Raw genomic sequence first — 15,604 nt, forward strand, 5'->3', positions numbered from 1 at the left:
CGTAGATGTTCTCCTAGATGAAACAGTAATCCATGCAATTACCCAAACTGATACAATCATTTGCTGTGCCACTTGTGAGAATCCGCCAGCAGTGACCCTATCCTACAGAGCCTCAGGGCTCAACACCTAAACGGCTGGGCCCTTCAGCAGAAGAGGAGGAGGAGGAGGAGATTGGATTTATACCCTGCCCTTCACTTGGAATCTCATGGTGGCTTGCAAACTCCTTTCCCTTCCTCTCCTCACAACAGACACCCTGTGAGGTAAGTGGGGCTGAGAGAGCTCTGAGAGAACTGCCCTTTCAAGGACAACTCTGACAGAACTATGGCTTACCCAAGGCCATCCAGCAGCTGCAAGTGGAGGAGTGGGGAATTAAACCTGGTTCTCCCAGATTACAGTCCACGCACTTAACCACTACACCAAACAGAAACAAGTCAAATCAGAAGTTAGGACCAGCTTCATGTTGAAAATGACTTGTTAATGATTGGCCCCAAGGCACAGGACATGACATGTTGAAGTTATTGTACTTATTATTTATTTATTTATTTATTTAAATTTATAACCCGCCCTCCCCGTGAACGGGCTCAGGGTGGCGTACCCCATAAAGGAATCCAGCGCACTAAAGCATGGGCTCAACCTCTCATTTATTGGTCCAACATGAATTCCCATATAGAACAATGGGTTGCCAGGTGCCAAAAATGTCTGTTCTTGTAACCTGCCAATCACAGAGGGTGACCGGAAAAAACCCCACAGGAAAAAAGCCCACGGAAAAACCTGCACTGTCATAAATGCTCACGGGAAAAAAGCCCACGTGGAAAAATGCCCACACAAAAATAAGCCCACACAGAAAAAAGCCCACACGGGAAAATATAATGTAAAGAGCCATAGATATTTATAATTGTGGATAACCATTAATCTCCATTTATGAGAATGAACAGGTATTACCTTTATTCACATGCAACAATTTGTATTGTGATTTTATCAAGTATAATCCTATATATATAATTGTTTTACACGTTGGCCATTTCCAGCTCTCCCATTGGCTGTGCTATGCACTCCATCAGCTATTGACCATTCAATCGCCACTCAAGAATACTCGCGTGTCATTGGCTGTGTGCTGGTTCTGCTCCTTTTGGACTAACTTATCCCTCAGTGGCTGTTGCTAGGCAACCAAGGTTGGTTCTGTAAGTAAAAAGATGAAGGAAACTGTAATGTATTGAAATGATTACATGAATCACCTCATAGGACTCCCATGTTAAGCTTCGAGCCAGACCAGGGCTCCTCTGAGCGAACTTCCTATTGGTCGCTTCGTAACAGCGACCAATCAGAACGATACCATTCCCTAGGAGGGAAAGACTCCCATTGGTTTTTATCCTAGCAATCTCATTGGTTGTTATTTGTAAATAGGCGTGGCTACATTAGCCCGGTTATGTTTAAAAGGAGCATAAGCTCCCACTGTTTTCTGTTCTGGTTTCTTACTGAGTTAGTGCTTGCTCGTTACTTCCAATAAAGCTGAATCACTTGCTGAATCACTCTACGAGTCCTTTGTTAGCGCGATCTAACAATTGGCGACGAAGGTGGGATGTTAGAGCAGGTAGGCAGCCCTGCGGACATCCACACTTCGGACTCAGAAGAAAGCGAGCAGAGCACAGCAGCCGATCCGGCGGAGGCGCCACCAGCTCCGGTGCCCAAGTCTCCCCCGATGGCTGGAAGCCAGAAGTTCGAGTGCTTCGAACCCTCCTCAGAAGACTGGGACTCCTACCTGTCCAGGTTCGAGTTCCATCTGGAGACCCACGACATCACCGATGAGGCGAAGAAACGAGCATGCCTCCTGAGTTCCTGCGGGAAGGGGACCTTCGACATAGCCAGGTCGTTGGTGGCCCCAACTGATATAAAGACTGTCACCTACGCTGACATCACGGAGAAGCTTAAGGCTCACTATTCTCCACAACCGTCGGAGATCGCCTGCCGGCACGCTTTTTACAAGCGGAACCAGGCCGGAGGCGAGACCATCGCAGATTTCGTGGCGGCCCTTCGCAAAGCCGCACGGCCATGTAATTTCCACAACGTGGAGGAAGCCCTCAGAGACCGTCTCGTCTGCGGTCTCAAAGATGAAAGGCTGCAACAGAGGCTGTTCGCCCGCACCACCCTGACCTGGGCAGTGGCCTACGAAGAGGCCGTGGCCGCGGAAGCAGCGGAGAAGTCCACGAAGGAGGTCCGCCAGCGGGTGGCAGAGCCCAGTATACACGCTCAACGAGACAGCGAGGGCGAAGACGCGGATGATGACGTCAACGCGGTTCGAGGCAAGCGGACCCCAGCGAAGACTACCAACGTCAAGCCTTGCTCCGGTTGTGGCGGGAAGCACCAGCGCGACTCCTGTTGGGCTCGTGATGTCGACTGCAGAGCGTGTGGGCGGCGTGGTCATCTGGCCAGAGTCTGCAGATCAGCGAAGAAGGATCCCTCAACTAACAACCGGTCAGCGCAGAGGGGCACTCCAGTCAGCACCCAAGGCAAGACCCGTTCCTCAGCATCGGAAGCAAGCTGCCAGTTGACGGCGACCTTGTCGAGCGCATCGGCCGTAAATCGCACCAGCAGCCAGGGCAAGATCACCGTGACTCCACTCCTCGACGGCCGACCCTGTACAATGGAGGTGGACTCAGGATCGTCCGTGACGGTGATTTCTGCCGCGTCCTGGCGCCAGTTGTTCCCGAACCGAAGCCGGCGGCGGCTCCAGCCTGCGGGAACCAGAGTGTCCGACTTCCAGGGCAACCGAATTCCCTTGGCCGGACGGGACTCTGTTACTGTTGAGTATAAGGGGAAATGTGTTAAACTGTCATTCCTGATTGCAGAGGGAGACCGGGTTAACCTGCTAGGGTTAGATTGGTTTGAGCCATTGGGCATTGGTATTTCTGGGATTAACAGGATGTCTGAAAATAAATGGGGCATGCTGTACGACCTGTTCCCTGATGTATTTGCCGAAGGGTTGGGGAGGTACAAGGGCCCCCCGGTTGCGTTTGACTTAGATCCGTCAGTCAAACCTATTAGGTTGAAGTATCGGAAAGTACCTGTGTCTCTCAAACATAAGGTGGAAAAAGAGATTGACAAACTAGTTGAGCAAGGGGTTTTAGAGCCAGTACCATACAGCAAATGGGAGACCCCGATCGTAACCCCTGTCAAATCAGATGGGTCCATACGACTATGCGCCGATTACAAATGTACGATTAACAAGGCGCTGCAGCAACATTCGTACCCGGTCCCGGTAATAAGCCACATTTTGGCTTCCCTGGGGGGTGGCAAGATTTTCGCCAAATTTGACCTGGCCCAGGCATACCAGCAGTTGCCTGTCACCCCGGAGGCTGCCGAGGCCCAAACAATTGTAACCCACCAAGGGGCTTTTAAAGTGAACAGGCTGCAATTCGGGGTCAACGTAGCACCTGGGATTTTTCAGGGCCTCATGGAACGTCTACTAAGGGGGGTACCTGGCACAGTGCCCTATTTTGACGACGTGCTGATTGCGGGCGGGTCTGAACAGGAACTACTGGACCGGGTTAAAGAGGTCCTCAGGCGTTTTCAAAATGCCGGTCTCAGAGTTAAGCGCTCAAAATGCACGCTCGGGGTGGAAAGTGTGGACTTCCTGGGGTTTCGCATTGACGCAGAGGGAGTCCACCCCACGGATGAGAAGGTATCTGCAATCCAAAACGCCCCCAGGCCGGTGAGTAAGAAGGAGCTCCAATCCTTTTTAGGACTCCTGAATTTTTATCATGCGTTTTTACCGCATAAGGCATCAGTGGCGGCCCCTTTGCACGCGCTTTTGCACAAGGAGGCAAAATGGAAGTGGGGGCAGGCCGAGGAAAAGGCTTTTGTGGGAGTCAAGGAGCTGCTGACATCTAATGCCGTACTCACGCATTATGATGAACACAAGCTCCTGGTGTTAGCTGCTGACGCTTCACCTTTTGGAGTAGGCGCAGTTTTAAGCCATCTGATGCCTGATGGGAGCGAAGCGCCTATCGCTTTTTATTCTAGATCACTATCTGCGGCAGAGCGGAACTATGCCCAGATAGACAAGGAGGGTCTGGCGTTGGTAGCGGCTGTCAAAAAGTTCCATGATTTTATTTTTGGCAGACGATTTTTGCTGGTCACTGACCACAAGCCGCTACTGGGGATTTTTGCGCCCGATAAGCAATTGCCAAACATCATGTCCCCACGCATGCTTAGATGGGCGATATTTTTGCAGGCTTATGATTTTGACTTAGAGCACCGGCCTGGGAAAGCGATTGGGCATGCGGATGCCCTCAGCCGGTGCCCGGTGCCGGACATTGGCGCAGACCCTGCCCCCGCCTGTGAGGTCTTGGCAATTGAGGAGCTTCCTCGACCCCCGGTATCATCCAGGGACATTGCAGCACACACGGCCAAGGATAGCGTGCTGTCCCGAGTATTAAACTGGGTTTGGAGGGGGTGGCCGGTTGGAAGCGTTGAACCGGAGTTCGGCCCTTACAAAAGCCGTCAAAATGAACTATCCATTTCTAAGGGCTGTGTATTATGGGGGAACAGGGTGGTGGTTCCTGACAAACTCAGGACGAGAGTGTTAGAGTCGCTGCACGAGGGTCACCCCGGTATGGTACACACCAAAGCGTTGGCCAGAGGGTATGTCTGGTGGCCGGGGCTGGACAAAGAGATCGAAGAATGGGTACGAGGGTGTCCCAAATGCCAGCAAGTCAGACCCGATCCCCCACAAGCTACACCCCAAGGCTGGGAGTCATCTGGTAAACCCTGGGCCAGATTGCATATAGATTTTGCTGGCCCTCTCCAAGGGCAAATGTTCCTAATTGTGGTGGACGCTATGTCCAAATGGCTGGAGGTCGTGCATATGAAATCGACCACATCACTTGCTGTGATCCATGCGCTCCGCCGACTTTTTGCCACCCACGGGTTGCCTGACGTCATCGTCAGTGACAACGGGCCTCAATTTGTGTCTGAGGAATTTAGGCTCTTCCTCACGAGTAATGGCATACGCCAAATGACTTCGGCCCCTTTCCATCCGGCATCTAATGGCCAAGCCGAACGGATGGTCAGGACGGCCAAAGAGGCCCTGGGTAAAATGGACGAAGGGGACTGGAGCCAGAGGCTGGGCTCCTTTCTTTTGCTGCAGCACACCACCCCCTGTAGTGCTACAGGCCGTAGTCCGGCCGAATTGTTAATGGGGCGGAGACTCACGACCCGTTTGAACCGAATGCACCCAGACCTCACTGAAGAGCAATCCGAGCGTACCACGGCGCAACCGAAGGTGCGCATGTTTGAAAAAGGGGACAAGGTTTTCGCACGAAATTATGCAAACGGGCACTTATGGCTTCCTGGGGTTATATCCGACTCTGTGGGTACTCGAATGTATGTGGTGCAGTTAGCTGACGGTCGAATATGGCGGCGCCACATAGATCAGTTAAGGAGACGTTGGGCTAGGGACAGCGCTGACTCTCCGACGGCTGAATCCCCTGATGTCGAGTGGACACCCCCAGAGCAGGCGGTGAGTACCGAAAGGCCCGGTACTGTCCCCGAGTCAGGGCAGAACCCTGTGTGCGGGGCTGAAATCCCAGTCGAGTCTGTGCCTGATCCAGGCTGTAGTGAACCCCACTCTGACCCACAACCTTGTCTGCCCATGGAGCCTGCACCGCTCCGCAGGTCCCAGCGTTCGCGGCAAATGCCGACTTATCTGAAGGACTATGAGTGTAAATACTGTTGGAATAACTGATGTACAAAGGTTGATTGCATGTTTGTAAATAATAAAACAATTGGGATGATGGCTTAACTTAGGGGGGAGGAATTGTAATGTATTGAAATGATTACATGAATCACCTCATAGGACTCCCATGTTAAGCTTCGAGCCAGACCAGGGCTCCTCTGAGCGAACTTCCTATTGGTCGCTTCGTAACAGCGACCAATCAGAACGATACAGTCAGGGCAGAACCCTGTGTGTGGGGCTGGAATCCCAGTCGAGTCTGTGCCTGATCCAGGCTGTAGTGAACCCCACTCTGACCCACACCCTTGTCTGCCCATGGAGCCTGCACCGCTCCGCAGGTCCCAGCGTTCGCGGCAAATGCCGACTTATCTGAAGGACTATGAGTGTAAATACTGTTGGAATAACTGATGTACAAAGGTTGATTGCATGTATGTAAATAATAAAACAATTGGGATGATGGCTTAACTTAGGGGGGAGGAATTGTAATGTATTGAAATGATTACATGAATCACCTCATAGGACTCCCATGTTAAGCTTCGAGCCAGACCAGGGCTCCTCTGAGCGAACTTCCTATTGGTCGCTTCGTAACAGCGACCAATCAGAACGATACCATTCCCTAGGAGGGAAAGACTCCCATTGGTTTTTATTCTAGCAATCTCATTGGTTGTTATTTGTAAATAGGCGTGGCTACATTAGCCCGGTTATGTTTAAAAGGAGCATAAGCTCCCACTGTTTTCTGTTCTGGTTTCTTACTGAGTTAGTGCTTGTTCGTTACTTCCAATAAAGCTGAATCACTTGCTGAATCACTCTAAGAGTCCTTTGTTAGCGCGATCTAACAGAAACCCTGTCCAGGGCTTTGTGAGGAACTCATTGGGGCCAGGCCTGACTAGGGTTGCCAGCTCCAGGTTGGGAAATTCTGCAGTCTACGGAAGCCAGAGTTTGAGGAGTGGAGAGGCCTCAGATGAACACAATGCCATAGAGCCCACCCTCCAAAGCAGTTATTTTCTCCCGGGGGGGGGGGAGATCTGTTGTCTGAAGTTCAGTTGTGATACCAGGCCATCTTCAGGCTCCACTTGTAGGTTGGCAACCCTAGGTGTGGCAGTTAGCACTTCAGAGCAGGATTTGCTAGACCCAAATTCTTGCTGTAGAAGTTGAGAAGGTGATTTTGGACCCATCACAGACTTTCAACCTAACCTACCTCACAGGGTTGTTTTGCAGATCAAAAGAGGGAGAGGAGAATGATGTAATCTGCTTTGGTCTCCACTGTGGAGAAAGACTGTACTTTTCCTCCTGCGGAATCTCTGCTGCCAATTTCCAGGTGAAGGCTGGAGATCACTCAGAATTAAAACTGTTCTCCATATGATAGAGATCAGGGGCAGATTGGTAGGTTAATGGTTGGCTGGGAAGGAGATACGGTTGCCAACTCCAGGTTGGAAAATTCCTGGAGATTTGTGGGGTGGAGCCTGGAGAGGGTGGGGTTGGAGGAGGAGTGGGAACTCAAACAGGTACAATGCCATAGACTCCACCCTCCAAACCAGCCATTTCCTCCTGGGAAACAATTGTTGCCAGTCTCCAGGTGAGGGCTGGAGATCACTCAGAATTAAAACTAAAGAAGTACAAAACGATGGAGCTGGGTGGAAGGAAGGAGCAGGGGTCATTTCGTAGAAAAAGAGGTGCAGGAGCACATTAGCATAACTCATTAGCATAGCTTATTTGCATATGCCACACCCCCTGACATCACCGGAAGTGTGTCAGAAAACAACACCCACCACTCAGGCTCCACTGGACAGTTTTGGATTGCTCTGACTGAGGGCTGCCGGGAGCAGGGGGTGGGGTTTGTTGCATGTGCCCGCCCCCTGGGCTCTTTACTGCCGGAGCTCCACTCCTGTGTGCTCCTGCAGGAATTGACCTCTGGGAAAGCGTGTACCAGTCATGAGCTGTGCTGGCTGGTCTTGCCTTGTTCCAATGCTAGCTTGGTTGATGGGTTGATCTTATCAGCAAGGGTTTCCTTCAGCCTCACAGTAACCATTGCAGAAAGGCCCAGCCAGCAGACTCAGAGCAACGCCTATTTACTGTGGTCTGCCTGCCCTGCACACACTGGACTACAAGAAAAATAAATTGGATATATTCTGAATGCAGCATGACACTGGGTTCAGGGGATCTCCAGCTGACTTGGGCCCCAGGAATTTGGTCCCCCTCAGCAGGCCCGTAGCCAGGACTTTGTAATTTGGGGGCCCTTTAAATCGGGGGAGGGGGCACTGACATCACAAACTAAAAAATTAAAATGAAAAAAACTCACTTTTGCAGCGTTCACACTCTGCCTGCCTACCGAGCCAGCCCGAGCACCCACTTGCAACCCGAAACCCAACAACCTGGCTGCATCAATTCCCTGGGGTGCACACCTCCTCCTCTGCCAGTACCTGGTGCTCCACTTAGGTGCCCCAGCCTGGATCATGCTGCAAACCTGCCCTGGCCCCGCTGGCCTCTGTGTGCCACTGAAAGTTCTTGCGCCACACTGGGCACAGCCAGGGGGCACCAGTTGAGGCCCACTGGCCCCACCTCACCTACTGGCCCACCCGGCTGCCTTGTGCCATGCCGCCACCAGTTTGGGATGGAGCTGGTGGGGCTGCTGTCACACTTGGGGAAGGGGCAGTGATGGTGACACAAGCGGAGCTTGGAGAAGGGGCAGCAGGGGTGGCAGGGAAGCAAGCTGCGCTTGGGGAATAGGCAGCGGTGGGGAGTCCTCCAGGTGGCCCAGAGAGATGGGAGTCCTCCGGGTGGCCCAGAGACTCTGGGGACTGGATGAAAGTTGTGGGGCCTTGGTAGAAAGTCAGGGGGCCGGGCTCCAAAATGCCCCACTGTAGCTGTGGGCCTGCCCCCCAGTCCCTGAATCCAGCAATGCAAAATCCCTGTTCTTAAGGATTTGCCTGATGAAACTTACAAAGACAGGGGAGATCCATTATGATTTACAGAAACATGTATAAAATTAAGGAACACCCACTGTATTAAGTTAGGACCATCCTGATAAAATAAGAAATAAATTTCCTTAAAATTTTAGGAAGAGCAGCTTAGTCTAAGTGAATTTATCTCATAATGAGATCATGACAGAAGAGGGGAGTACTATCTTCAGCCTGAAAAAAAAATGTTGATACAGCATTCCCACTTTGTGCATATGTACAGCATGTGTAAACATGCTCAGATGATGACTGAGCTTTCTTGGGAATATGCAAAAGACTAGTTGGCTGAAAGAACAAGTTGCACACTGGAAAACTGAGGGCTGGGTTTCTAGAGAGAGAAAAAGCATATTGGATTTTGTGGGAAGATTTTGTAAGACCTTCATCAGAGATACTTAAGAAAAGCAGAAAAGTCAATAATGTCAAAGGGAAGTTTACATGACATCAGCTATTTCCAGACTACCAAGACTCTGCTTTTTGGGCAGTGTGGGCAGGGACGAAACGTTGGTTGGCTGTTTGCTTGCCAGTGCTCTAAAACATGTATATCATGCAGGACAATATGAGACGACCTTGGCAAGACAGTAACTTGATTTACCCCCTAGTTTAAAATATTGTATGTGTTAGGTGGGAAAAAGAAGGGCTTAAAGTAACACCTGATTGCTTCTGCCATCAAATAGTGTTGTGCATCAGAAACAGAAGCTGTATGTGATCACCACATCTGGCAAATTCAAAATTGCCTCCTTTTTGCCTTCATGGTTGATAAACTTTAACATCTTCCTTCCTTTCCCCCATCGTAAAACACATAAGATGGACCATCGTTCTGACCCAGTAACATTTATCTAGTTCCTAATTGGGGACTATTTTTTGAGTGTCTGTTAGATGCTTCTTGGAAAGCTCTTGTTTAGTGTTTAAACAAACACTAAATTCAAATTATTTTGGATTCTTTCATAGGCAAGAGATACAATTTTCTGTCTATCATCTCATAAATTTGGAAATTATGCTGGGCCTGCCTCAGCCAGCAAGGCTGCAAATTAAGTTACTGCCTTGCCTATCATAATGCATTAACATAATGCCTCCCTATCTATCTGAACTTGAATTCTTTTCTCCCTCATTATCAATAGCTGGCAAGATGCATTGTGCAAAATGTCTAATGGGTTATGTGAGGACAGTAAAAAGGCTATCTATCTCAACAACAATGATTGTTTTGAAAAACTCTCTCCATTTAGATTCATCTTTGTAGCCTGACAATCCATCAAGGATCTGAAACACAACAAACTCATGACTTGAACTGACTTGCTTGGAATTCCAAGTATTATCTGTCTTTTAGAAAGAGTTATCACAAAAGGGAAATGGGTTCATCATGAATGACATATGTGGTGGAACAGTCCTGCTCTGACCTACAGGCCCTGCTCCACCTTGTTCTCCAAGATTTTCCCAACACTTGGAGGGGCTTTTCACTCTCTCAGGTCAACATGCCCTATCAAATGTTAAATAAAAGGCAGGCTCCTTAGCTTAGAAAGTTACCCAATGTTCTACAGAGTTACCATTACCTTGAAGCCTCTTTCAGTTGTACAGGCCAGCACATGGCAATGGCTGTCTCCCACAGACCTCAATTAAGAGTTCTGTCTGCCTCAATGGAACCAGCACCAAAGATACCTTCCTTCTTGCTTCCAGGAGTTTTATCATTCCTCTCTTTCATCCCACTGATCAGGTCAGGCCGGGTCAAAGACTATTTTCCTGAAGTCTCCAGGAGTTTCTTCCTGTCTAGCACTTTAAACCTACAAATCTCTGTTTCTGCTGGGGGAGACTGGACCATCTCATTGTCTCTAGCTAGACATGTTAGCATTTTTCAAAAGGTGGCTAAGGTGAGGCTGGGAAGCAGCTGAACTGACTTCTTCCCTTCCTGCCTGTTCTCTGCTCAGAGAGAAAAACTTTTAAAACTCAGGGTGAAGGTTTTGCTCAGTTCTACGCTTCCCCCCCAAAATGCATTTCTTCACAACATCACATCAGGGAAGTAACATCAAAGCAACATTACCTAAAAAACATTCCACACTGCAGACTGGTGGTTGCCCAAGCAGCTTGAATTCTACCCTCAGAACTACAAGCTGTGAAGTTTACATACACAATTACTTTGAAATATTACCACTGTATATTTATTTCAATAAGCCACTAGAAGCAGCAGTCTCTGTTCTGGGCCAATGCTTAGATGCTGTGGTCATGTCACTGAGGCATAACAAGTGAAGGCTGTATCTATATAAGATGTAAGTGATTCTGGTTGGTAAAGCAGATGTTTTGGCAGGAATAGCCTCGCCCTTGAGTGGTGCTTACAAATACAAAAATTAACAAATGCAGTGAAGTGCTTGGGAATTTTATTAGAACCCATGTGTTGCTGGATCAGGTTAATGTTCTTCTAGCTGCACTGAGTGTGGAAATTGGCTCACTACTCTGCTAAGCTGGCCATACTGATCCATAACTTCATGACTGGAGTACTCCAGTGTGTTCTAAGTGGGGCTAAAACTCTCCTCCGACACCACATTTCAAATTAATCATTTTTTTTCCTATCAGCTTTCTTTATTGTCCAACTTTGACACCCACACATAGTCATGCGGAATACCATGGCATGAATTAACTTGGGCTGAGTTCAGACTGGCAGTTTGAAGCGGGAGGGAGTTGTGGCAAAAAAGACCCGGAACAAACTGTTCTGGGTTTTCCCGGTCACACTGCACTGACTGATATGGGAGCATACCGGGGAGGAGGCGCAAGGGAGCGTTCACACTGTTGGCCTGCCCCTGGTGGAGGCATGGCTGTAAGGCATGGCTTTCTTTTTGGTAATCTGGAGACATGCGCTTATGCATATCCGTTTGTGAAACGTTTCTGAAACATGCCTATATCGGGCCAAACTGCCAGTCTGAACTTGGCCTTGATCTTGGTCACCAGCAACACATCTTTACACTTAATGTTTTTCTATCTCCTTCATGGCTGCCCTTCCCAGTCTCAATCTCCTTCTGATTTATTGGTTGCTGTCTCCCTTCTGGTTGATGATGGAGCCAAGGAATAGAAAAATCTTGAACAAATTTCAGTTTCTTCATTGTCAATCTTAAGGTTGTGTAATTCCCCAGTAGTCATTACTTTAGTCTTCTTGACGCTCAGCTGTTATCCTGCTTTGGCCCATTCTGCTTTAAACTTCACCAGGAGTCCTTTCAAATTTTCATTATTTTCTGCCAGTAATGTGGTGTCATCTGCATATATCAGATTCTTAATGTTCCTTCCACCAATTTTCAGCCCTTCTTCATCTAAATTTAATTCAGCTTTCCTTATGATATTGTCTGCATATAGATTGAAGAGATAGGGAGATAAAATCCACCCTTGTCTTTGCCAATTGGAAACTATTCCCTTTCTCCATATTCCATCCTAACAATAGCCTCTTGCCTGGAGAACAGGTTGTGGATCAAAACAATCGGATGCTGTGGCACACCCATTTTTAAAAAAACCAACCATGGCTTTTTATGGTCCACACAGTCAAATACTTTGCTGTAATCTATGAAACACAAGCTGATTTTCCTCTCAAATTCTCTTGATGCTCCAGTAACCAATGTAAATTTTCAATATGATCTCTGATGTCCCTTCCTTTTCTGAATCCAGCTTGAACATTTTGTTAGCGGGACACCTCCAGCTCTGGAGATTGATCCCCTGGCCCAATACCGTTTTATGTACAATGGGGGCGAGTGAGTTCTATACCCGTGTATCCAGAGAGCGGAATCAGAACGGACCCTCCTTTTTCCTAAGAAGAGAGACAACACACCTGATGTTTAAAGAATAAATGTTGTCTTTACTAAATATTATTGATGTTCTCAAGCGTACAAAAACAGATTCGTTCACACAAACTCTCAAGGTCCTTTAGATACAGTAGAAATGGAAACAATCAGTATAGAAAATAACAACTTCAGACTAACTGAGAGGTAAGACACAGAAGGTAGCGATTGATACTTATCTGATCCAGGCAAGAAGTAAATCTTCTCAGCAGAGGAAACAGGAACAAAAGTACTATCTTAGGGACTCTACTCCACACGGATGGACCAGCCAAACACGTGTGGGCTCTCTTGGTCGCGATCCAAGAGAACACTTAAGAATCACCTGCAGTAGACTTAAGTTGCAAAGGTGAGGTAGAAAAGGTGGATAGCTAACAACGGACAAAGGAAAAACCTTCCCTTTTTAAAACCTAGTTTGGGGGTTGGCATCAGAGCCAACCTGGTCCCTTCCATACCTATTGGTGATTGGGGAGGTGACGTCTATCTAGAGGGAGTGGGGCAATATTCAAATTCTACCCTATACTTCAATGGAGCCATTTGGTCAAGGTGTCAAAGTTGTGTTGTCATAGAAACCTTTGAGTTGCAGATGGCCTAGCCTGGTCCAGAGGTAATAAACAGGAAGTCCTTTCTTTTGATACAAACCAGACCTGGGGTTACGTGTTGTTCAAAGATCCTTCATGGTGGCAAAGTTGTTGTTTGTGAGAGTCCTTTGGCTGAGCATAATGGAGAATGTCTTCTTTGTCCCAAGGCAGGCTGGGGAGGTGTGTGTGTGTCTTCATTAGCATGTTTGTGCCAGCAGCACATGGTCAAGCCCATAGCATATCAGCTTCCAAAGCAGGCAAACTCAATGCAAGCAGACTACACAACATTTCAGACCCATACCCAGATACAGATACATTTCATACATTCAAGCATCAGCACAATACATATAAAAATACATTTTTAAGCACACTTGCCAACAATTTGGCATTTCTCATTCCATATATAGTAACAGTCTTTGTTGTAAGATTTTGAGCATCACTTTACTTGTGCGAGAAATTAATGCAGTGGTCCTATAGTTGCTGCAAACTTCGATGTTTAATTTTCTTGGAATTGGGATGCAAATCGAGCATTTCCAGTCTGTGGGCCATTGTTTTGTTTTCCATATTTGTTGGCACAATCGTATTAAGATTTTGATGGACTCCGTTTCTGTGGCTTGGAATAGCTCTATAGATACCCCATCTACTTCTGGTGATTTGTTTCTCCCAATTGCTCTCAGTGCAGTTCTCACTTCACCTTCTAAAATGGTAGGCTTTTCTTAAAAAGATTCTTCTGGGAAGGAATTTGTCATCCTTTCATCTCTTTTGTATAGTTCTTCTATGTATTGTTACCATCTTTTCTTTATTTTGTTCTGTTCAATTAATGTATTTCTGTGTTGATCTTTCATCACGCCTAACCATGCTCTAAATTTCCCTTTGATTTCTTGGATCCCGTGGAACACATTTCTTGTTCTTTTTGTTGTTGTTCTATTTCTTTACACTAGTTATTATAAAGTTCTCTTTGTTTCTATGTGTGAGTCACTGGAATGCTGCATTTAGACTTTTTACTCTGTTTTGTCACTTTTTACTTTTGCTTCTCTGTCTTTAGCAATTTTAAGAGTTTTATTTGTCATCCATTGGGGCTTTTCTTTTCTTTTGGCTCAGGAATAGTCTTTGCACATTCTTCCTTGGTAATATCTCTGGTTTCAGCCCATAGTTCTTTTGGTTAATGTTCACTTGAATTTATTAATCCAAAACTGTTCCTACATGGTCTTTAAACTCTTCAGGAATGTTGCTTATGTTGTATTTTGGCACAGTGATTCTTTTGGTGTTTTTCCTTCAGCTTTATTTTAATTTTTGATATTAACAATTCATGGTATTTACCACAATCAGTTTCTGGTCTTGTTTTATCAGAGAGAACAGAGCTTCCCCAACTTCTGCTTTCAATTATGTAATCTATTTGATTTCTGTATTGGCTGTCCGGTGATGTCCACGTTTACAATTGTTTGTTTAGTTGCCTGAAACGTGTGTTTGCAATGAACAAATGGTTGTCTTCACAAAATTCTATGAGTTGCTCTTCTGCTTCATTTTGTGGTCCTAGACCACATCCTCCAACAATATTTGATTCTGCTTTGTTTCCTACTCTTGTGTTCCAGTCACCTATAATTATCAGCATATCTTGCTTAGGTGTGTTATCAGTTTCTTCTTGGACGCTTTCATTCTTCCTCATAAGCATCTATAGTGGGACATAAACTTGAATAATGGTTATATTGATAGGCTTCCCATGAAGTCTGATGGATATTATTTGGTCAGACTTTGCATTATAGCTCCTGACGGCCTGTCTTGCATTTCACATCACTTTTAGAGCCACTCCGTTCCTTCTGTGTTTTTATTCCCCAAGTAAAACCTGTTGTAATTTTCTGACTGAAAATGTCCTAATCCAGTCCACCTTAGTTCGCTCCCAGGACTGCAATATTTAAGCGTTCCATTTCTTGTTTTACAATTTCAAGCTTACTTCAATTCATACTTCTCACATTCCAGGTTCTTATTATATGATTGAATAGTTTTGGACTTCCCTTTTGAATCCATACATGTCAACAACTGAATGTCCTTTCTGCTTTAGTCCAGTTGTGTCATTAAGAATAGCACTAGTCATAGTTGTCCTCAGTTCTTCCCCAGTAGCTGACTAAGTGCCATCTGACCTGGAGGTTCCATCTTCTAGCACTATATCTTTTTTTTCCATTTTGGATTATCTCATCATAGGGTTTTCAAGGTAAGAGTTAGTCAGAAGTGGATCACCATTGCCTTTTTCTGTGCAGTACTAGCCAGGGTTAGCTGAAGTGTCCATTGTCTATGACAGATCCTCTGCCATTGCCACCTTCCACTACTGCTGCCATCCAGCAGCTACCCTTCGAGAATTCCTCCACCCTCATCACCAATGGAACTGTCTGTTCTCTTCTGCTGATGTGGCCGTTGATCCCTGAAGGGGGAGGATGCAATTTAGTCTGGTGTCGCAGCTGTGACCATTCCGCCTTTAGTGACTGTGCTAGTTTAGACCCCTTATGGTATTGCTCTCAGCTTTGCTGACACACC

At 46.9% G+C, this 15,604-nt stretch overlaps 1 protein-coding gene across 1 annotated transcript; it reads left to right on the plus strand.

Annotated features, from left to right (window-relative positions):
- Positions 1–3,073: 3,073 nt before the first annotated feature.
- LOC107110984 (uncharacterized protein K02A2.6-like) lies at positions 3,074–12,414 on the plus strand (the record flags this gene model as incomplete). The annotated part of the gene is made up of 3 exons (XM_015411848.1): positions 3,074–4,258; positions 4,409–5,065; positions 12,328–12,414. Coding segments are annotated over 3 exons (1,929 nt in total), but the record flags the coding sequence as incomplete, so codon positions are not given.
- Positions 12,415–15,604: the final 3,190 nt, after the last annotated feature.

Source organism: Gekko japonicus, unplaced genomic scaffold, assembly GCF_001447785.1.
Source record: "Gekko japonicus isolate JY-2015 unplaced genomic scaffold, Gekko_japonicus_V1.1 scaffold359, whole genome shotgun sequence".
Taxonomy (NCBI): Eukaryota; Metazoa; Chordata; class Lepidosauria; order Squamata; family Gekkonidae; genus Gekko; species Gekko japonicus.